The 22,759-nt window shown below is 45.2% G+C and overlaps 2 protein-coding genes across 5 annotated transcripts; both read left to right on the top strand.

The window, feature by feature from the left end:
• Positions 1-8,497: 8,497 nt before the first annotated feature.
• On the top strand, positions 8,498-14,421 carry LOC123407636 (uncharacterized RNA-binding protein C17H9.04c-like). Of its 4 annotated transcripts, XM_045100816.1 has the most exons (8): positions 8,498-8,747; positions 8,827-10,168; positions 10,982-11,094; positions 11,369-11,456; positions 12,223-12,419; positions 13,201-13,544; positions 13,762-13,832; positions 14,086-14,421. In XM_045100816.1, the coding sequence occupies exons 6-8, from the start codon at positions 13,213-13,215 to the stop codon at positions 14,097-14,099; spliced, it is 417 nt and encodes a 138-aa protein (XP_044956751.1). In that variant the 5' UTR covers positions 8,498-8,747; positions 8,827-10,168; positions 10,982-11,094; positions 11,369-11,456; positions 12,223-12,419; positions 13,201-13,212; the 3' UTR covers positions 14,100-14,421. The 4 variants fall into 4 exon arrangements, with proteins under 4 accessions (XP_044956751.1, XP_044956750.1, XP_044956752.1 ...); XM_045100815.1 differs by having other exon boundaries at positions 8,841-11,094; XM_045100817.1 differs by lacking the exon at positions 10,982-11,094.
• A 1,698-nt stretch (positions 14,422-16,119) lies between these two features.
• Positions 16,120-19,442, top strand: LOC123407568 (nudix hydrolase 19, chloroplastic). The gene is made up of 6 exons (XM_045100731.1): positions 16,120-16,693; positions 16,836-16,976; positions 17,097-17,201; positions 17,967-18,066; positions 18,414-18,506; positions 18,854-19,442. The coding sequence occupies exons 1-6, from the start codon at positions 16,193-16,195 to the stop codon at positions 19,117-19,119; spliced, it is 1,206 nt and encodes a 401-aa protein (XP_044956666.1). The 5' UTR covers positions 16,120-16,192; the 3' UTR covers positions 19,120-19,442.
• The last annotated feature ends 3,317 nt before the right edge of the window (positions 19,443-22,759 follow it).

The raw sequence follows: 22,759 nt of genomic DNA, 5'->3' as shown, positions 1-22,759 counted from the left end.
CGCATTATATATCGTTGGACGAGATCGAACATGACAGGCAGGGGTAGTTGGTGTGTGCGAGCGTGGTGGCTTGCCGCTGCTGCCATAATGGCATCATGGACAGCCACGACCGACCCACGTACTACTACTGCTACTGCCACTGCCGTAGAGTGGCGACACGTTCGTCCTGTTCGCGCCAACGATCGGGCAATGCAATGGCATCACGTCTGTTGGTGGCATTCAAAGCTCACGCCAGTTCCACAGGCAGTTGGCTGGTGAGCATTCAATTGGAAGACACGCCGAGCGAGCAAGCACTAGCTAGTAGTCGTCTGATCTAAGCACAACTACACCCCTCAACTCCAAACGACATTTGCTTTGACCGGATTTTATTCGTTTAGAACGGTAATGGGTTTGTTCATGTCTGCTTCTGTCCGTCGGGGAGGAAGCGGCGGCGGCTCTCGATCTCGTCGCGGCGCGCACAGCCGCTCGTCGGCACCGGCGGGATCGGGACCCGGTCGGCGGAGAGATGCCAGTTGTTCGGGAGGTAGACGTCGCTCCACGGGACCGGCGTCCTCGTCTTCGTCTCCCAGTAGCGCCGACATACCTCAGCGTTGAGGTACTGCCGGTCACGCTGGCAAACCGGCGAGTTCGAGGCTAGGGTTTGGGGTGTCGGGTTTCGAGAAGGTCGCGAGGTGTACTGGAAAGTATGGATGACGACTGGTCCACGGCTTCCCCATTTAAGAAGGACCGCGATCGTTCCCTGGACGGATGACAGGCGGGCCCGGCCGCTCGTGCGTATTGATGTTGGCGGGTGGGAGGTAGGTGGCCGCCTATCACGCCGCCCCGACGCGGACGAGCGCGCGTCCGTTTTCTGTCCGCCGCGACGCAAACCCCGCACAAGATGCGTTCGAAATGGGTCGCCCGGACATAAAACGGAAAAGATGGGTCCAGACCGTCTCGCGCTGGACCGACCGGTTTGTTTCTTTTATTCCAAACGAACGGGACCGAATAGGATGAGGTCGCATGGTAGAGCTGGCCTAACTGTATCGTGTACAGGATAATAGAATTTGAAGACGGGTGATCAACCCTGTTTTCTCCTGATTGACACTGATGGTTGGCATGCACTTGGCAGGCAACAGGTCATCTAGAGGGGGCGTGCGTACGTACGTACAGTTGCCGTATGGGCATCCACACGGCACGACAGTGGGACTGGAATTTCACTTCATCATCACCGCATGCACCTTTATGATGTGCAGTGTAGTTGCTGTTTGGTTTGAGGGCGATGAGAGATTGGGTGGGATAGCCATGCATTGATGCATCACACACACAAGTCTCATCTCGATCGTGTCTGATGGACCAGCCATCACACACGCAGGTCTTTATCTTTTCTTTTCTTTCTCTTTTTACTTTTCTTTTCTTTTGTCTTTTCTTTTTTCGTTTACTTTTTGGGGAGTACTAGACATTCACTGATGGACTTGTAGTAACCATTCACCACCTTTTTATCCGTCCGATGCATACGCGTGCACTGTCCGATCACCAGCTCGATCGTCTCCCGTCCACCACACAAAATTCCGAAACAACGCTTCAATTGCGGAAACAAGCACGCTGCTACGCATAATTCCTGAAACGATGGTTGAGCTACAGAAACTTTTGCTTTGTTGCAAAAAATAAACTTAGGACCCGTTATTTCTAAAACAACGGTCGAGTTTCAGAAACAATTTGCTTGTTGCAGAATCATTATTTTCTTCGTCTTTCTACAACATAGGTACTTTTGCGGGAGATTTTTTTTTGCAACAAAGATCATGTTTCAGGAATTTTTGCAACAAAGGTCAAGTTGCGGAAATTTTTTCGTCTCTCCCTTCTCCGATCTGACGCCGCCGCTGCCCCACCAACCGGCCGCAGCACGCGCATCGGCCCCCGCCCGCCCGCCCGCCACACTCGCGGCAGGGCAGCGCGGCCATAGCCATGCCCAGCTCGCCCAAGGTGTTCTCCTCCTCGGCGGCCGCAGCCTCCCGACGCTCCGCCCCTGCAGGAAATCCATGGCCTCCCCTTCCTCACGCGGCGGAGGGGACGCAGCAGGCCGGCGGCGGGGGGGGGGGGGGGGGGGAGGCCCAGCCTGTGGCGAACACGGGAGCACGTGGGCATATGGCGGCAACCTGCTGGCTCGTATGAGCAGGGGCGTTGCGGGAGCTTGAGGTGGTGGTGGCCATGGCATGCTGCACGAGCTGGGGAAAAGAGCTGATTAAGAAGGAGATAAGAAGGATGTAGCGGTGCGAGGGACACGCGTCGCGTGATGAAGGCGACGGACGCCCAGTTTTCGATCAGTCGGATGAAAGAAATACTTTCCCTTACTTTTTTCTATTTATTATGTTTCTGTTTTTCTTTTAATGTTTTTGATTGTTTTTCTGATATTTTTTCTGAATGAATTTTTGATATATTTTCTAAAAGCGTCAGAAAATTATTTTTGTTCCTAAACTGTTCAAAAGAAATCATAAGTTAAAATAGTTCACATTAAAAAAAATATTTTTATAAGTGCCCTGCTGGCTGAATGGGCCAGCCCACAGGCAATGCATTGCCTGTGTGAATCGTGTCCTTTTGGGCATAGCGAACGAGCCTGTTAATCGGCCCGGGACAGATAGCACGCGTGCCTAGCCCATCATGGGCCGGCCCAACACGAGGTTAAGCAGGCCATGCCCGGCACGTGGCCCGCTAGGGCTGTGCCTGGGCTGCTATGCCCGGCACGCGTGCTAGCCCGACACGGCACACACAGTAACGGGCCGGCACGGGCACGACCTAGCACGGCAAGACACACGCGACATGGGGAATTCCAGCGAGCCAGCAAGGGGCAGCGGAGCATCTCGATCGAAGAAAGATTCGTTGGCTCTTGTTGATTAGGAAGGAGCGAGGGGGAGCGGGAGGGGGGAGCGTGTTACATGGCTCCCCCCGGCGGCGGCGATGGGTGGGGTTTAGGTGAGGTTTAGAGGGGTTTAGGTGGTGTTTTGTATCAAATTTGAATACTTGAACGTTGTAGGGCAATTTTTATCCAAAAGAATCTCGGTTTTTTGCTATAAAAAGGGCTGCCCACCCCTCTCATTTCTCATACTCAAACCTTCTCTTCCTCTTATTTCTCACACTCAACATATGGATGATTCCGACCAGTTCAATTTCAATACAAGTGATTTAGATGTAGAGATCCCTTTTGTGGATGGATCCTACACCCCATACTACCACCATATACCCTTCTTCCGACGAGTATGTCGCGTCCGGCAGCCAATCAACTACCCAGTCTAGTACCTCGACCTTCATCGGCACAAAGAGTGCTCAACACAAAACCTCGGCGTGCTGGGACTATTTCGAGGAAGAAATAGCCATGGAGGACGGTGTCAACATGTTGAAAGCTTGGTGCAAGAGATGCGGCCATAAACTTTCCACGCGCGTGCGCGGGGTGGGGGGCAAGGCGGAACTGGCCACCTCAACAGGCAGATCATCAAGCACCAGCACGCGGACAAGAAGTTTGCGGGGACAGACCACACTCAAGTTCAACACCGACGGTATAGTACAAAACTTTGTCTATGATCATGCTCTTCATAGAGAAGGAATTTGCCGTTTAATTGCTTCTAGTGATTTTCCATTAGGCATTGGTGATTTTCCCGGTTATATCAAATACATTTAAAACATTTATACTCCTAGTTCCAAATCAATTTATAGGCAAACTACAAATAGGGATATGAAACAATTATGCAACACTAGTCTTCACACAATAAAAGATGACTTTACTACATGGACTTTTTCAGTCTCTTTAACATCTGATATCTGGAGTGGTTGGGCAAAGCAAGACTACATTCGTGTGGTCGTTCATTATGTTAACAAAAACTGGGAACTACAAAAAAGAATTATAGGATTTGAATTAATTGACGAATCACACACGGTGAAACACATAGCTCAGGATGTACTAAATATTGTGACAGAATTTGGTCTGCCGACAAGATATTTGCAGTAACTTTGGACAATGCTTGATTAAATGCAACTGCAATGGAGAGGCTTAGTCCTCTATTTTCTCTATATGCTTCATCTTTTTTACTACATCAACATTGTGCTTGTTGTATAATTAATCTTATTGCTAAATGTGCTATCAAAAGATGCGAGAAAGAGGTTGAGATTATACGCACTGCAATTTCTTTTATTGACCCTTGGGAACAGAGACACGCCAAGAGAGATGAGGAGGCCGCACCACACCAAATCATGTAGTTCTATCTTTGTAGTTTTTTTCCTTTGTAATTTTCTTAAGCTTTTGTTATTTAGAGCGTGTCATTGTACCCTTTTACTTCTTAGGGACGAAAGGTTTTAATGAGGCATGCTTTAATAAAGCTCAATATTTATCCCATATGGTGACACATTGTCACATTTTTTACTTTCCAAATTTATTCTTCTATTTTTTGCATTCTGTAACGAAGTGAGTAATATAGCAAAACCTAATGGAGAACGGACATTTGGAGGCCAAGCTCCATAGAGCTTGAAATATTTGAAAAATTCAAATTTCAAACTTTTTGTTTAAAAAATCTGAAAAATATGCCAGTAAAGAAGGATATTATGTGTATTTGTGTAAATTTTTAGGATGAAATACCTTGAAATATGATCTGTACAGAAAAGATAAATTCATAAACGATGAATAGTATCATGTGTTAAAAGCCTCAGTTTATTTTGTACATGCCTCATTTCAACTTATTTACACACATGTGTGTTATGCCTCAGTTATGTCTGTATTTTTTTCAAAATTATTTGAAATGTAAAATTTTAAATCTTTATAAATTTTGTATTTCAAATTTAAAAGTCAACATGGGGGCCGGTCTTCAAAAGCAATTTCCGAACCTACTGCTACGTACAAATATTGACTAGGCTGGTTGCAAAAAATAGTAAAACCAGCAGTGTGTGTGTAAAAAAGAGTGTGACAGCGAAACGTGCTTACGTGCATGCATGCTGGCCTGCATGGCTGCACAAGTCGATGGGACATCCTATTGAACGCATTCTGCGTTCAATAGCGGTATCTTTGCATCAAAATTATTAATTAGGAAGTATTTCTTTTAAAGATCGTTTTCACCTCTTTAGATTGTGACAAGTGGTGTACTGCATGCGTGTCACTTGTCACAACCTAAGAGATTTTTCTTTTTTCGTAGATTTATATTTTTAAAATGTTTTATCTCTTAAACCGTGCATTCAAATCTCGAACCATTTTCAATGTTGAATTTCTCGCTTTGAGATCTTTAAAACTAGATCCCATGTTAATAGGTTTTGAAAAACGTTTTTTCACGAAAAAAATCGAACCAAAAAAATTGGTCCTCTCGCGATAGAAAAAAACAGAAAACGCGTTCTTTTCCTTTCCGACATGCACGGCCGTGCTTCTCATTAAGGTAAAATAGTGCCTCTCGTAAAAACTAAACCACGCCTCTCGCGGAAAAAAAGTTATTTTCCCTTTTCTAGAGGCACGGGTGTGCCTCTCACGAAGGCAAAAATGTGCCTCTTGCAGAAACAAAACCATGCCTCTCATAAAAAACAGAAAACACATTATTTTTTCCTTTTTCGAGGGACTCGACCGTACCTCTCGCGAAGGCAAAATCGTGCCTCTCGCAGAAGCAAAACCGTGTCTCTCGTAAAAAACGTGTTTTTGCGTGCCAAAATCGTGCCTCTTACGGAAGCAAAAACGTTTCTCTCGAAAAAAAATAGAAAATACTTTTTTGTGATTTTTTTTAATTTGTTTCCCGTCAAAAAACTAAAAAAAGGTGAAAAACAGAAATACCAAAAAAATTGAAAATAATAATAATCTAAAAAGCTGAAAACGCGTGCGAAAAAAATAAAAAAAAATGAAATCCGGAGGAAGAGCGCAAGCGCCACATGTGTCGGCGGCTGAAAATGTGCCAAGCGGCAGCATGTGGGAGTGCTCGTTGCGAATATCCCGAAGGAGCGCTCGCTAACTAGTGGATCCCCCTTCACGCACCTAGGGGCGAAGCGACTGGGCCGTCGCCGATAACAAAGCCATTGAATCGGCCCAATAAATCAATTCATTTTTAATTTTTATTTACTCATTTTCCCATATTTCCTTTTTTCTCTTATTATTTATATTCTTTGGTTTTTCTCTTTCTCTTTTTTCTAAAAGGTTACTATTTTGAAATTCTGAAACTTAAAAAGCTTTTCTATTTACGAACAAAATTTATAAATTGAATATTTTTTAATTTGTGAAGAATTTATAGAAAGGCAAAATTTGAAAACAGAAGCATTTTAAAAACATAGAACAAGGAACATTTTTGTAATTTGTAAACACTCTTTAAAGCGGGAACATATTTCAACTTATGTACACTTTTTAAAACACGAACATTGTTTGAACTTACGTACATTTTTTGAAAAGCCAAACATTTTTTGGAAAATGAAGAATATTTCTAAAATTCCTGAGCATTTTCAAATCATGCACATTTTTAGAATTGGTGAACAAAATTTGAATAAGTTCTTAATTTGTGAAGAAATTTTTAAAAAAGAGAAATATTTTTTGTAAAACAGAAACATTATATGAAAATGTGAAAACAAGAACATTTTTGGAAAACTGTGAACAATTTTTGAAAAAGGGAACATTTTCTGATATTCGAAAAGAAGTTTTGAAACGGGAACATTTTTTCAACCTATGTACACTTTTTGAAACACGAACATTTTTCGAACTTACATACATTTTTTGGAAAGACAATTAATTTTTTAGAAAATATAGTACAAATTTAAATTACTGAATATTTTCAAATCATGAGCATTATTAGAATTGGGGAAAAAATTTTGAACAAGTTTTAAATTAGTCAAAAAATAGAAAAAGAGAAATATTTTTATAAAAAGTATAGTTTTTGAAATATCGTGCATTTTTTTGAATACGAGAACAATTTTTTCAACATGAATATTTTTTTTAAATGAACAAATTTTGAAAGCAAGACCATTTTTTGTAATTCCTGATTATTTTTTGAAGCAAAAACATTTAAATATAAATTGTGACCAAAATTTGGAACAAGAGAATAATTTTGCAAATTCAGGAAAAAAATAGAAGTCAAACATAAAAAAGGAAAAGTAAAATAGAAGTGAAGGAAAAAAATGGAAACGAAAACAATAACCTATTTTTAAATAAATTGTTTTTCTAGAAAGCCCGAATATTTTTTGAAAATATGAAACCTTTTTTAAAATTCTGGAACATTTTTTTATGTTATATTTTTTTTTAAAGACACATTGATTTGAAATTCAGAATATTCTTATAAAAGCAAGAACATTTTCTGGAATTGAAGGACAATTTTTTAATATGATATTCGTTTTATAAAATAAAATAACCTTAAAAAGGAATAGAAAGAAACAGAAAAAAAAACGAAATAAAACCAAAGAACCGATTGAATGAACGTCCTAGAAGGTTCAAAAACCCTTCTCGAGGAAACTGGGCCAGCCCAAGTCTTCTCGGGGTGGTGTGCGGAGCCCCGATTATTTGGCGCAAAATGATGTCACTGTAGGGCGAACGAAAACAAAGTACTTTCTCTTGATCTTGAGATTTTTTTCCGTTGAACATACCGATTTTTCCTTTTTTTGATTCCTTAGAATCTTTTTTTGTTTGTCTGGCGGTATCAAACACCCACCTAATATCTTATCTGCCTCTTCAGGAAAATGAATATCTCCGGAAAATATTTTGAGTTTCGTATGCCTTTTTTTTTTAATCTTCACTCGAATCAGTTTGCATGACTATGAAAACACCTCTTTGGATCCTCGAATTGAAAGAGAGATTGAGAGGGATCAAGAATCCTAATTTCCGCTATTTGAAATGGATAAAATTATGTTGAGTCTGACTCATATTGATCATTTCTCTTTAGCAAAAAATGACCGGTTATCAAAGCGATCAAAGGAGGATTAGAAGGATCCGTTATCCGAAAATTTGTACTCATTTTTTGTTTCAAATATTCACTTGTCGCATACCATATCTCAACAACGGATTGGTATAATTTTTCTGCCGCGTGTACAACCCCATTATAATAGTGTTTCTTTAAAAGAAAACTCTATTATTCCGTGTCTTGGACTAACCATCCTTTAGATGATATTGTTAAAAGATCCTCGATTTCTAACGAAATCGATGTGATAGTGGCTTGATGGGAAGCCCTGCTCACGTCCACGCGCACCTCGTGCTGGCGTGCTGCTCCGGCCAGCTCGTGCCTAACGTGCCTACGGGCCAGCTCGTTTAGTTAGCGAACGTGCTTGGGCCTCGAAGGCCAGCACAGCCAGCACGCGTGCCGGCCCGGCCTGGCACGGCACGAACGCTAACTGGGCCGTGCCGTGCCTAGCCCGTTTAACCCAGGCCGTGCCGTGCCTGGCCGGCCCGTTTGGCCAGGTTTGCCAGTGACCCAAAAAAAGTGCAACTACGCTATCTCAGTTCTTCTGAAAAAAAAAACCTAAGCCATACCAGTGCTGTACAACAACGACGGCTGGCGGCCGGCGGCAGCTCAGTGACGCGGTGGCTCCGGCCGTCGGCCGCAGAGCGCGGAGGCGGCGAGGACGACCGAGGATAAGCAGCGTCGATGCGGTCGCAACGGAGCACGCGGGTGGGGGTCGGCGCTGGAGCCGCTCGGATGCCGGCTCCGTCGGCCAAATGGACGGCGACCGGACCTAAAGAAGAAGAAGGCGAAGCGAGGAGCCGAGCCTTCCTGAGCCCAAGCCTCCCTCTAGCGCTCCAAAAAAGAAAAGCTTCAGGCAGATCTGCTCTGCTCTAGGTACCGCCCGCCCAACCAAAGCCTCTTTTACCACAGCCATCCTCAGTATAAAAATGTGAGATGCCATTATCCTTTTTAGACTTTTTTTTTCAGAGCAAGTGATAAGGGACGAGGGGATTTTTTGGGTGGAATAAATCGACGAATTCATCAGATTGAGAAAAGGGAATAAAGTGGCACCAATAGTGCTCTGCATGTCTAGAACCTGGAGCTTGATAAAATGTCCTTGTCATTTCAAGTAAGACCATTTCCCCCCAAGCAAACCCCCAATAGTCGCAGGTATATTGTCTCGTGCAGTACCGGATTTTTCTTTTATCACCGGATAGTATCCGTAGCCGTCAAAGCACCGCTGGCTACGCGGAGTTTCCGCTGCATGGGATGAAAATCTATATATGCCGTAGCGCTGAGCTTCCTCTGAGGGAACAAAGGAAGGAATAATATTCTTTGGGGACACGGGGAACAATCTTTGAAAAATCATAATTGAATTGGCATTGTAAGCTCAGAATCCTTTGCTTTTTTGAGAAAGCAGAGTACCATTCTGTTGCGGAATGGACTGAACTTCACCTTCACCAGATCAGTACCCATTCATAGGATCGATTTATAAGATTTGATTTTCACCAGTTGGTCTTTGATTTGCTTTGCCGGTCGACATCCCATGGATGGATCGACAATGAACATGGTCTAGTGGAAACAGTATTTGCAACCGATAACGTCTTTACCTTTGCACTTCCATGTGGAATCAATTCCTCTGCAAACCAGCAGCGCGAGAAGCCCTGCCGTTTATAGACACTAAAACATCCAGGTCACAAAACCAAAGCTGTATGGTAGATGGTAACTGACCATTCTCTTTGTTGAAAAGGGAAAACCTTATTGATGTGTCTACACTTGATTAATGTTTTGATATTTTTCAATGGTGGTCAATCTGGCTAGTGGGAAGCTTGATCCAGTGATCTACAACAGATCGATTTCCATAATATGCCACACAGAGGAACAGTTGCTGCATAAATAAATATGTTAAATCGCATCAAAGTATGTTTATTGTATACTCCCTCCACACTTATTTTGGGACGGAGGGAGTATTAGATTGTAAAAAACCTCTAAGTTAGTAAACTAGATCTGTCCAGTTTTAGGAAATTTGTAAATACAGTGTGCCTTGGTAAAAAAACACACTTCTTTAAAAAACTGGAAATCATATTCTTATCATCTTTTTTCATTTATATTCATATATTCCTCTGCATATCTTACTTGCTCTCTCAGCTACAGGGTTATTCATGTTTCTTCTACTCGCGTTTGTTTCTGACGGCAACAGAGGCAAAGGAACATACATACTCAGGGTAGTCCCGACTGATGCTTTTCATGCAGATAAAACAGTACGGATAGCTGACCAGAAGTGAACATGGAACCTCTTGAATTATTGCGGAAAGGTGTGATTTGGGAGAATATATGTTGATCAGAATAGGTTTTGTGAACGTCTGTAGGTCATGCACGTATGCAGAGAATTGATTCTCAAGTGCCTATAAATATTTAACCCCAATAATACAATCTGCCCCTGGCATATAATGCCATTTAGCCAGCTTTAGTACTATCTTTGGGCGGTTGCACAGCATCTAGAATGGACAAGACATGCAAACCCTGTATTAAATTAAATTAGTAAAAGCTAACATGTTAACCGAAGAGAATTAGCTTTACCTATTTCCTTTCCAAGTGAGGAGTTTCAGCTCCATGCAGCCATGGCTCCACCCTGTTGTGCTGTTTGATGCAGATTGGTCCACATAGGGATGTCTGTTACTTTTTTAGTTTTTAGTTGTGTAATAAGGTTCTCAATCATGCCTTACCTTGACTATCGTGTGTTGATGTTGTAGACAGATATTAGAGGAAGTTTGTAGGAAGAGTGTTGTGGTTAGTACTCCATCTGCAACCAACAATTTTGAAATGGCCAGTGACACAAACCCTAATGAAGCATCCAAGGGTGATTGAGTTTGAGTTATGGCTCCATGGAGCCAAGAAACATTTTCCTTTCCTTGTTCACTCGCTTGAAGTAATAAGCCTACTAAGTCCTCAGCTACTAATAGCTTCGTTAAACTGTTAATCTTGTTACCAGGAATCTTGTAGACCATTTTCTTAGAAATTACATGCATCTATTTTGGCCTTTCCAGTTATTTTTTTGCCTACCATTGTGCACTACAGATTACAGAACAGAGGATGCCAAATATCCAGTATATTGTACTTTCTCGCAGGCAATATATCATTATACACAGCTGCATGCTTAATCAGTGATGCCCATATAGGAAGCCGGTAATGGAGCTAGAAGCACATTTACTCTGTAAATGATCTAGAGCGCATTTGCTCGGTAATGGATTTACACACATGTAACAGTATGATTCCGTGGATACAACACTTACAAGCTTTGCATTGAGCCAGTATGCATAATAAGGGGAATACATATGAGAAATGCTAATTTAAGCAATTCAATTAAGCTGAGATTTTATCCACTATTAAGAACTATATTTACATTTTCTCTACAGTTGAATTTATTGAAATTTGTTTATGGACTTTTAGTTTCCTCATGTTAATTGTAATAGTTTGCCTCCTTTTTAATCTGCCTTTCTTTTTCGTTCTTGCAGTTACTTAAGTAATGGTCTAAGGTGGAGGCACTAGGATTTCTATTAGCCACACGAAGTGTGCATAGCTGCTAGATCTGCACCTCCCCAGGTACATATTTGTAGAAGAATCAAAATCTAAAGAATATATCCTTAGATCCTAATTCCTCACACCTTTGTGTTATGGAAATAATCATCACTAATTAGCTACTGTCCATAAATTAATTAAAAGGCCGTAAAGAGTTTCTCTGAAAAAAGAGAGAAAAGGTGGCAATAATATACAACAGAGAACAACTTCTTAATCAGGCTATCTTATTGTGCTGAATTTGTTGCTTTTGAATCTTCTAATATCCCTGGTGTCGCTTCAGTCTCGAGCTATTTTTGTGGTCTAACTAATCAACTGTATTTGTAGTAACTATGTAACCGATTAGCAGCATGCATGAAGGACTGGTTTATACTTGCATGCCCTGCAGACCACATTCTTACTTCACATCTTCCTGCCTGCACATTTACAAGTGGACTGCTGTAGCCCTTGAAATTTATATGATGATTCTAAAACTAGCGAGTTATCCATGCCAATGTAAAGTTGATCTGGGCGTATATACACGAAATGTTTGCCTGCATTACCTTAATCAAATTATGTTACTTTGACAACTATTTGATTTTTGGAGTAGTTAATTATAGCAGCAGTTACATTTGCATTTGGAAGAATCAGTTAGTACATATTCAGAAGTAATATACCGTGGTTTAGACTTAGGATGTAAAACTGAAATTCTCCTTTCTTTGGCACCACTTTCCTGTTACATTGTGGTCTTTCTTGGTTCTGCCCCCGTCCTTTTTTTCTCCATTCACCCCCTTCTTCAATCTGGATAGCTCAGTTAGAAAGGCTAGGTCAGAGCATCTCCATGCCTCCACAGCCCCACTGGATTCGCAATTATTGAGGCGCCTCCACTATAAAAAGGCAACCATCCACAAGAAGTAAGAACACAGCAAGCAAGGAAGCAAACAAGCAAGCACACAACAAGGACAAGACAGCAACTGAGAACCCTAGTACTGAACCAAAAGCTTTCATAGGGTATGTGACCCTTCCTGTTCCTCTCTTGTTCTTTTTGACGATTTGTTTTAAACCAAGTTCCTCTATTGTTCTTCCGGCTCATCTATCAGACCGGGACCATTTGCCTATGTAATCTTCTTGAAAAAAAGCCATATACTCTTATTCTGGTTCTTAATATATTAATAGTTGCTCAAAAAGTATTAGGTGCAAGCGTAAGTGTGATGCATGTGATGTGCATAAGATTTTAATTCCTAGCTAAACAGATTCAGTTGGTTCTTTCATAGATTAAATTGACTAGTTTGTTTTCGTTATTTTTATTAGGTAGTTAGCATGTTCTCTCTTTGCATAGCGTTTTGCTTGCCTTGTATTTTCCACCTTTTGGGACACCATCTGAAAATATTATCTTATGTATCTACATGTGCAAATGATATATATGGAGCACCGACTTAGCCTAATTTAGTTAAGGCGACCTTGATTTTGTTTCTCTGTTGCCTTGTCTAGCCTGTACAATATTCCTCCTTTTAGTTTGTGTTTACATGGGCTATGTGCAGCACAAGCATCTTAAGTACATGTATTCTCATTCTTGGTTTTCTAGCTCATAATCACATTGGCCCAGGACATATTCCCATACATATAATTACCACAGTACTGTGGTTCTGTAATATCTCTGTGCTCATACTACACATATATGGAGCAATGAGCTAATAATAATTAGTAGTACTTCAGGTATAACTTATGTCTAGTTCTTTTCTTCCCTTTATGTCACTAACTTCTTGACACATCCATGCATGCATGTATACAGGGCTTACTGCGAATGAACACCCAGAGGAAGCCTGGAGACTGGAACTGCAACTCGTGCCAGCACCTCAACTTCAGCCGCCGTGACTTCTGTCAGCGCTGCCGTGCCACGCGCTCGGATCTGCAGCTCGGAGACGGCCGCTGTATAGGTGGTGTGCTGACCTCCCTGGACGTTCGCCCAGGTGACTGGTACTGCAATTGCGGCTACCACAACTTCGCCAGCCGCTCCAACTGCCTCAAGTGTGGCACAATTGTGAGGGACTTCCCAGCAGGTCAGGGTGGCACTGGCGCTGCTGAGAGCGGTGGAGTTCGTGCTGGGTGGAAAACAGGTGACTGGATATGCACAAGGTGAGCTATAGCTTCACTTCAAACATAGATGTCATCCTTATAACCTGTATTCCTTTATCCTGATATTTTATGCATGGCAAGAAACAACAACATGCAGGCCTACATATTTTGAGATGAAAGTTAACTAAGTAACAACACTTACAGAACATTCTCTTGCGGAATAGTTTTTGAATCATGTTTTGACACAAAACTATTTGTGTCTGTCTATTTTTTCCAGGCCTGGCTGTAATGTGCACAACTTTGCAAGCAGAATTGAGTGCTATCATTGCAATGCACCTAGGGAAGCAGGTATATTGTCTTCAATTTCCAACTTATGTTATTTTGGTGCCTTCATGTACAACTACTCTTTGATCAAATACATGCATGTGTTTCGAATCTGCATGCAACGCTCAATGCAAAAGAGCTAAAAAACTGTAATACATGCATGTGTCTCTTCAAGCAATCCCGTAGTCATTTGTTTGCACTACAATTTGCAAATGCTGGTCCCACATCTTTTCTCTATGCCCTAAAATGGAATGGTTCATTGTACCAAATTAAACAGGCACCGGGAAGTGAGGACCAACCATGCCGACCGAGATTGAGAGGCGTGACGAGATGGCTTAGGACGAGACCAACCATTGTCACACTTGCAAGCTACGATCCAGGAAGAATAAAACTACGCAGTAGTATATATGATGATGATGTATTGCTACCTGTTATACTACTAGCACTACCGTTGCATGGTTGCGAGGGCGGGAGAAGTTCCCTTAGCTTCCAGAATGTAACGCGTGCATGGTCTCGCCGCGCCTCGTTCACGTTGGTTGAGGCGTCGCTCATATTGTACGGTTTGGATTACTTGAATAACTATTCCTAACCATCCTTGTATGGTTAATGCGCCTGTGTTTCTGTTTTCTTGCCTCTGTTGCTTGACTGAAGTTTTGATGTTATTTCCGAAACCTAGACACGGAGCAAAATTTTCAAACCCGGGCACAGATGATCTCGTCTCGGAATTTTAGCTGAATCACATCTTTTATGTTTTGAAAACTTGTGGAAAAAATATTCAATGCATGCAGAGAATGGATACAAGCATGTTCGTTGTTAAATATTGGCAGAAAGTTATGTCAATTCACAAATTGCTCTATCTTTCTAGAGTTTGGATGCAAGATCACCTAAAACCGGGACGTGGCTGACTTGTAGGTGATTATCGACTATATATGCTCATTAAAACCCTGTTTCATCCATGATCCTGTGTTTGCAGGTTTTTCTACCACTGTGACATAACTATGATTATGTGGCTTATTTGTTTTGAACATAGAAAATATGATTGTGCATCCATGTGTAGAGTTTTCCTCTGTACTGCAAAGCTATTTGAATTCTCAGGATTGACATAAGAATTTGCATATTAAGGCCCTGTTTGAAACCACTCAGATTATGATAATTCAACTTTTATAATTTATACTTGTCTTCAAACATGAGAGATTATGTTGTACCCTCTTCGTCCCAAAATAGTATCGTAAATTTAATACTAAGTTAGTATAAATTTAATACTTGTCTTCAAACATGACAGATTTGCAAGCTCCCCTGCATTCCAAAAATCTATGAAAATGCTATTCAGCAAACATTTGCTGGGAGACCGTGACAAAACGAACGTTTTTTTGGGGTAATTCCTTGAAGCGAGCAAGACAATTTTCACAACAGATTCCTTGTTTTTCCAGAATTTGCCATACTCGAGTCGAGTGGAGCTGTGGAGGTGTGAAATACTTCCTCTATCATAAAATAAGTGACGTAAATTTCGTACTAAGTTGGTACAAATTTCATACTCCTAAAGCAGCGACACTTGTTTTGGGACGAGGAGAGTACTTTGAGTGGACGCCAACCTGGCCAAACGGGTCGTGCCTGCCGGGCCGGCCCGACTGCCCGTAGGCCAGGCACGACACGGACCGGGCCTGACACGGGCTAATCGTGCTCGGGCTAGGCACGAGCACGCCGTGGGCCGTGCCCGGGCTGCCACCCGAGCCCGCGTGCTGGCACGGCCCGACACGATTAGGAGCGGCCGTGCGAGCGGGGGGAGCAGCACGTGGGACTGCGCCACTGCGGGCACTACGGGGAGCCGGGGAGGGACGGTGGGAGCGGGGGCTGCGGGCGGGAAAAAGGGAAAGGGCGAGGGTGGATGGGCGGGGATCGGGGAATGCGGGGGCTGCGGGCGGGAAAAAGGGAAAGGGCGAGGGCGGTTGGGCCGGAATCGGGGATTTTTTATTAGAGAAAAAAAACAACAAACGTGTCACGGGCCGTCGTGCCGCGGGCCGACCCGAATATAACACGTGCCGTGCTTGGGCCTGGGAGGCCGGCACGACACGGCCCGCATATTAATTGGGCCCAGGCGGGCCGTGCCGTGCCTGGCACGATTACGGCGGGCCAGGCCGTGCCGTTGCCTGGCACGATTACGGCGGGCCACGCCGTGCCGTGCTGGGCCGGCCCGTTTGGCGAGGTATGAGTGGACGTACAGGTGCGGTAGGTGGCCCCACATGGCATAGACACATGTATCGCCTCTTTCCCAGCTGCTTTCAGTCCATCCAACCAACCCAACAACCTTGGCCGGCGAGGTAGAGGCAGAGCGTCACCAACCAACGCGAACCCGGGCGGCCGCCGGCCGCCGTGCCTCCCTCGCCATGTCCATCCACCTCCGCGCCCACGCCTTCGCGGCCAACCCGCTGCGGGGCCTCGCCGGCACGCGCTCCTCCTCCGCTGCCTCCCCCTCCGCGGCCGCCGAGGCCCTCCGCGCCCTCCTCGACGGCGCCGACGCCGCCGCCGCCGGAAACCACCTCTCCAGGGTCCTCCCGTTCCGCCGCGGCCGCCCCCTCGCGCGCTCCCCGGACCCTCCTGCTCCCTCCTCCCCCGCGCCCCCGCCGGCATGGCGCCTCGCGTGGCTCCCGCCCTCGCGCGTCCCCGGCGTCCCCTCGGATGTCTTCGTGTTCTTAGGGTCCCACGGCGGCGAGGGGGACGGCGAGGAGGCTGCCGCCTACTGGGCCGTCGACGTCAGCGAGCTGGAGGGCGCCGGGTTCGCCGGCGCGGGGGAGGAGCACTCGGCGTTCGTCGACTTGAGGACGCTCATGGTGGCCGCCGACTGGAGGGACACGGACGCCATGGGGGAGCTGGCCATCGCCGGCCACGTACGTGCCATTTCCATCTTTTGGTTATTACTCCTTATTACCAACTACAGTATTCAGAAGCAAAATCCCCACTGATCTTGAGGCATTTGTGAGTTTTGGAAATGCCGAATAATTTGCTTGATCTCAATTCTGATGCGAGCAGGCTCGAGCACTGCTGGAATGGCACAACACAGCTAAATTCTGCGGAGCGTGCGGAGCAAAGGCAGTTCCTGTCGAAGCTGGGACGCGGAAGCAGTGCGGCAATGAGTCCTGCAAGAAGAGGATATACCCTCGAGTTGACCCCGTATGATTTGTGCTCTTATACTGTATTATTCACTGGCCTCTTCTACTGTCTGCAGCTGCCAATGGCTTGTGTTGATTTGTGTCCACTGTTACCTTAACCCATTTTTTTGGTGTTTTACAGGTTGTGATTATGTTGGTCATTGATAAAGAAAATGACCGCGCGCTCTTAAGCCGCCAGTCAAGATTCGTGCCTCGAATGTGGAGTTGTCTTGCTGGTTTTATAGAGGTGCAAGTTACATCTTCTCTTATGCATACCATTATGTGCTTATTGCACTTGTATCCTTTATCCTTTATCCTGTATCCTGTATTCTGCTTTATTTTACAACATGTTCCTGTATCCTGTATCCTGCTTTATTTTATAACATGTTCCTGTATCCTGTATCCTGCTTTATTTTACAACATGTTCCTGTATCCTGCTTAAATCTTGTAACAAGTTAGCATTGTCACGCTAGTCATGCTTACAGAGGGGTTAATTGAAGACTTACTAAGCAAAAGAACTTGGATTTGATTTAAAATACCCGACGTAAATCTCAGTTACAGGGATAAGAGTAATACCCCATCAACATACTATGTTCTGACTTTGTGACTAGGAGTGCCAAGCATGATTTTTTTGAAATTTTTGCTCTGGCCTGTTTGACATCAAGTAGACAATGAAGACCATAGAGATCCAGTTTCTTTTAATACACAGTAATGCTTTCAGTTGACCATCTGTACATGGGCTACATGAGCTATCTTTGAATTCAGTATAAGGTTGTAATAGCCTCATTGTGGTAAGCCTGTAACCACTAAAGTCGGTGTAGTTTTCATAAGTAGAATGGGTGAGTGAATAAATTGGGAAAGTTTGAAAAGAAATTCTTGTTCTTGGTTTATTTTGTCCTAAGGTTATTAAGCGCAGTGTAATTTTCAGTATGTAGGGTTAGCTAACAAGTTCACACTCCTCTTGCTGTACATTGGAAGAAGCTTATGCTCACTTCAGCTGTTCTGTTTGTAGCCAGGGGAGAGCTTGGAAGAGGCGGTGAGAAGGGAAACATGGGAAGAAACTGGGATTGAAGTTGGGCAAGTCGTTTACCACAGTTCTCAACCATGGCCTGGTAAGCTAGTCTTCTCATTGCCTGTTTTTTTTTTCCAATGGAAAGCTGTGATAATACATTAATGCTGGGATATTCCAAGTGTGTTTTCACGTGTGTAGAGTGTAGATGTGTAGTTGCCATGTCAAAAGTTACAGAAATACTTGTATATTTGAAGAACTATTTTTAAGTAATCAGTTGAAAACTACTCCCTCCGTCTCAAAATAAGTGTCTCAAGCTTAGTACAAATTTATACTAAACCTAGTACAAAGTTAAGACACTTATTTTGGGACGGAGGGAGTAGTATGTTTTCACTCAATGTTTTCGTGTACCAAGTCTGACAGTCCTCATGTTGCATATGTTTTTTTCAGTTGGGCCAAATACCATGCCATGCCAGTTGATGGTGGGTTTCTTTGCTTATGCTAAATCATTGGACATACATGTTGATAAAAAAGAGCTTGAAGGTAATTTTTAACATGAATGACATGCTGATTCCATTACCCTTTCCTGTAACAACTGATATGTCTCATCATTTTCCATGTCACAGTTTCTCTTCCGTTATTTTCCTCTTATGTAATGTACTCCCTCCTTTTTGACACTAGTATAGTGTCAAAAAACGTCTTATATTATGGGACGGAGGGTGTACATCATACAAGAATATATATAGATCCAATGCTGTGAAACCCAAACTTATATTTCAATTTCAGGAAAATTGTTTTAGAAATGAAGTGCATGATATTCCTGGGCGCGTAGCTCTCATCTCAAGTGCCAGATTGGTCCTCATCTTTTTCTTCTTTTGTCATACACACAGATGCCCAGTGGCACAGCCGTGAAGACGTTAAGAAAGCGCTAACATTCGCTGAGTATGAGAAAGCCCAGAGATCAAGTGCGCTCAAGGTCAACCAAATATGCAAGGGCGCTGAGAGAGGGCCGAGCACCTCCTCCGACCTCAGCGTCGAGAGCGAGGAACCCGCTCCGATGTTTGTCCCCGGGCCCTACGCCATCGCTCATCACCTCATATCGTCGTGGGCCTTAGAAGGGGCGCCAAAGTTGCCCAGCTCCTTCTCCAACCTATGATGTGCCTGGACCATACTTAGTTCGTCTTCCGAAATACGACAGAGGATGTATAGCACACTGGAACATTGTAGGCACACGCCATGTATTTCTTATGCTGCCGATAGCTACAGTAGATGTGTTATTACTCATTGCCGGTGGTTGTAACAGAAGGGCAAAAGAGAACCGCCGAGGATTTTGCAAGATCGGCGTCGTGAATATATTGATAGTTATTGGTGATTTGATTTCAAGTGTATGATACTCCTATATAAGAAGTTGCACGGATGTACTTGCATAGACACATGTACAGACCGAAGATGAATTTGCTATGTCTTTTTCCTTGAAAACCTTTTCTTTTTTGAGAATTTTTCCTTGAGAACTACTCCAGATGAAGTAGCTATGCTTTTATTTTTATCCGCAAAAACAAACCTGTCCAAACGGGCCGTGCCAACCAGGCCACCGAGACGGTCCGTCATGGGCCAGGCACGGTATGACCTAAACGGGCCGGGCCTGGCAAGCGGCATGCCTTGTACCCGGCTGGGCCTGGAGACTTGGCATGGGGTAGCATGCCGGCATGACCTAAATGGGCCGGGCCTGACACGTAACATGGCTGGCCTGGAGGCTTGGCCAGCAGGGCACGATCCGTTTAGTTTTTTTTGAAAGTATTTTTAGATTTTTTTTATATACATACCTAAAATACAGTTCAATATGCAAAAAAATGAAACCAATCAGTTGAAAATGTACAGACGCAACATGCTAAACGGGCCAACATGCCAGCGCGTTTAGTAACTAGGTCATGTTTGGGACTAGAGGCGCAACACACAGGCTGGCACGCCACAGCCCGCTTACTAAACTTGCCTCCATGGGTCGGGCCGTGCCTGGCATGATTAGCATGGGTTACACCGTGCCGGGCCGTGTCGGCTCGTTTGGCTAGCTCTGCGAAAAAAACTATGATTTATTTTTTGTGAGTACAAGATCCACAACCGACAGGCCGTTAGGTGAAATGTGAATGGTGCGAGGATATCTGGCCTCGCCAACTCCAAACACGGCCCAACAGGCTGACCAAAACCTAATAATAACCTAATCACATTGACATGGGAATCATTTATTAAGAGACACTCCTTTCAAAATTTCACTCCCAACTTTCAAGATTGTGACAAGTGATGCACTGCATATATGCCACTTGTCACAACATGTGAGTTTTTCATATTTTTTTCCGTAAAATCAGCCGCCCCCGACCTAGCCTTCCTTATACCCGTCTTCTTCCTCCCAACGCACCCCCCTCAAAAGAAATCGCGCGTCGCTGCTCCCGTGACTCCGCCTTCGTGTGTAGCTCGACGAGGACAACAACTGTCGGCCAATTGCGCTTGCACCACGACGCCTCATAGTCCCTTTGCTGCTCGCTGGAGAACCATTTCACTAGTTTAATTTCAGTTGCAACCTCCACCTCAGAGGGTTGCAACTCCGGTCGTCGACCCTCCATGGTTGCAGCACCCGATGCATCCACTCGTCATCGACGCTCCATGCTTGTAGCACCCGATGCGTCCATTCTTCATCGATGCTCTGCATCGCCGCGGCCACTCGTCGTTGATGCTCGCTGCGACCTGCGGCCGATGACCACCAGTAAATAACATTGAATGGATGTAGCAAATTTACTCACCGGTAGCAGCAAAAATAACCAATGGTTGCCGCAAAACAAAAAAAATGATCGCCGCCGTTGCAGCTCCGCCACCATAGATGTAGCAAATTCTCTCACCGGTAGTAGCAAAAATCACCAACAGTTGTAGCAAAATAAAAAATATGGTTGCCGCTGTTTCAGCTCCATCATCATGGATGTAGCAAATTCCCTCCCCGGTAGTAGCAAAAATCACCAATGGTTGCAGCAAAACAAAAAATGGCCGCCGTCGTCGCAGCTCCGCCATCATGGATGTAGCAAATTCCCCCGCCGATAGTAGCAAAGTCCGATGACGGTTGCAGCAAAAATATCACCGTCGTGGTCGGGTCACAGCTCAGTCGTGATGGATGTAGCAAAATCATGTGCCGACTGCAACTTTTTGCTCTGCTACTTCTAGCCTTTTGCATTGCTGGTTCCAACATTGACGGTGACAGCAACGTAGCAACTCGTCGGCCGTCTATTGTACCACCGTTCCTGTGCAGGTTGCAGCTCCCCGATCACCGGATATAGTACCGCATGAGGCCGGTTGTAGCGCCCTAGCTGTACGGAGGCAGGAGAGTAGTAGCACGAGCCATGGTTGTAGCATTCCTGGTGTTCGCCTCGCCGGACGCAGCTGCAGAGATTCGATGGAGCGATTGGGAGGAAAAGGAGGAAGACGACGCGAGGACAAAGCGATAAGATTATGCGTGTGGTTAAAGTGTGGGGGTACTTGGCACAGATCAGGACCGCATCTTACCTATATATTCATCCAACGCGTCGCCTGCGTCCGGCGGGATGGTTCGGCCGGCGCGCCCTGTACAAGGGCTTACCATAGGATTTTCCCTCACTGATCCCCCCGTGCATCGCGTACCGCACTCGATCTCGCGATCGCGATGCTGCTCCGACACGGATACGTGCATGCCTCTCGATTGCCCTGCAGCTTCTACGTATGTACGTACTCTACTTTTTTACCGCGAAAAAGCCCCTCAAATAATCAACGGCGTCCGTCGGTCCGGCCGTGTGCCCCTCGCCTCATCGATCAGACCGAACGAGCCAACCTCCTCGCCGCACGCTAGGGCGTCTGCCACCCGCCACCCGCAACCCGCCGCCGCCGCACCGAGCTCGCCGTCCGCAGACCGCGGGAGACCGGACGGGGACGCCAGGAGCGGCGCCTCCCAGTCCCCACGCTCCGTTGATCCTCCATCCCTGCCGGCCGCCCGCCGCGCCCGGTATAGATCACGTACGTGTTAGTAATTTCTGCCCAATCACACCTGAATACCTGATCCCCCCCCTCTCCCTGTTAGAATCCACGCCAAGATCCCTTTTGTGTTCTTCGTTGTCTTTTTCGTGAGGTTTAAATTAATCCCATGGGTAGGAAATAATTGGTCAAATTATCTGCTGCAGTTCATTGATGGCGCAGGTTGTCATCAACATCAGTGATGACGACGATGATGACTACCTGCCGGGCCAAGGAGGACGAGGAGGCAGAGGCGATGGAGGGGGAGGGGGAGGGGGAGGGGGAGGAGGAGCAGGTGGTGGTGGTGGTGGTGGTGGTGGTGGCGGCGGTGGTGGAGGAGGAGGTAGAGGTGATGGTGGAGGTGGAGGTGGAGGTGGAGGAGGAGGAGGAGGTGGTGGTGGTGGTGGTGGTGGTGGTGGTGGCGGCGGCGATGGAGGAGGAGGTGTAGGTGATGGTGGAGGTGGAGGTGGAGGTGGAGCCTTGGAGGTGGAGGAGGAGGAGGAGGAGGTGGTGGTGGTTGAGGTGGAGGAGGATGGCGAGCTGTAGGAGGAGATGGAGGTGCCAGTGGGACAGGCCGATGGGAATGGGGAGCTAATGGTGGCAACGGCGTGGCGGCGAGATGAGGAGGTACGGTGTGGGCAGGGCAGAAGGATGTTTGATTATAGGAGCAGCGGGAGGTGCTGGTGGGGCGGGAGGATGGGGAGCAGCCGGAGGTGCGGGCGGTGCCGGAGGATGTGTAATTGTAGAAGGAGGTATTCAAGAGGCCCGAGGAT

This window comes from Hordeum vulgare, chromosome 7H, assembly GCF_904849725.1.
Source record: "Hordeum vulgare subsp. vulgare chromosome 7H, MorexV3_pseudomolecules_assembly, whole genome shotgun sequence".
Lineage (NCBI taxonomy): Eukaryota > Viridiplantae > Streptophyta > Magnoliopsida > Poales > Poaceae > Hordeum > Hordeum vulgare.
The sequence above is the reverse complement of the archived record's forward strand: the minus strand, read 5'-3'. Positions and strand labels throughout refer to the sequence as shown.

What these genes read in the sequence shown, in the direction of transcription:
- LOC123407636 (XM_045100815.1), top strand. Translation starts at nt 13,213, where the DNA reads ATGAACACCCAGAGGAAGCCTGGAGACTGGAACTGCAACTCGTGCCAG. An exon ending in GGTGACTGGATATGCACAAG is followed by an intron (nt 13,545 to 13,761) that starts GTGAGCTATAGC and finishes TATTTTTTCCAG; the next exon opens with GCCTGGCTGTAATGTGCACA.
- LOC123407568 (XM_045100731.1), top strand. Translation starts at nt 16,193, where the DNA reads ATGTCCATCCACCTCCGCGCCCACGCCTTCGCGGCCAACCCGCTGCGG. An exon ending in AGCTGGCCATCGCCGGCCAC is followed by an intron (nt 16,694 to 16,835) that starts GTACGTGCCATT and finishes TGATGCGAGCAG; the next exon opens with GCTCGAGCACTGCTGGAATG. An exon ending in CAGTTCTCAACCATGGCCTG is followed by an intron (nt 18,067 to 18,413) that starts GTAAGCTAGTCT and finishes TGTTTTTTTCAG; the next exon opens with TTGGGCCAAATACCATGCCA.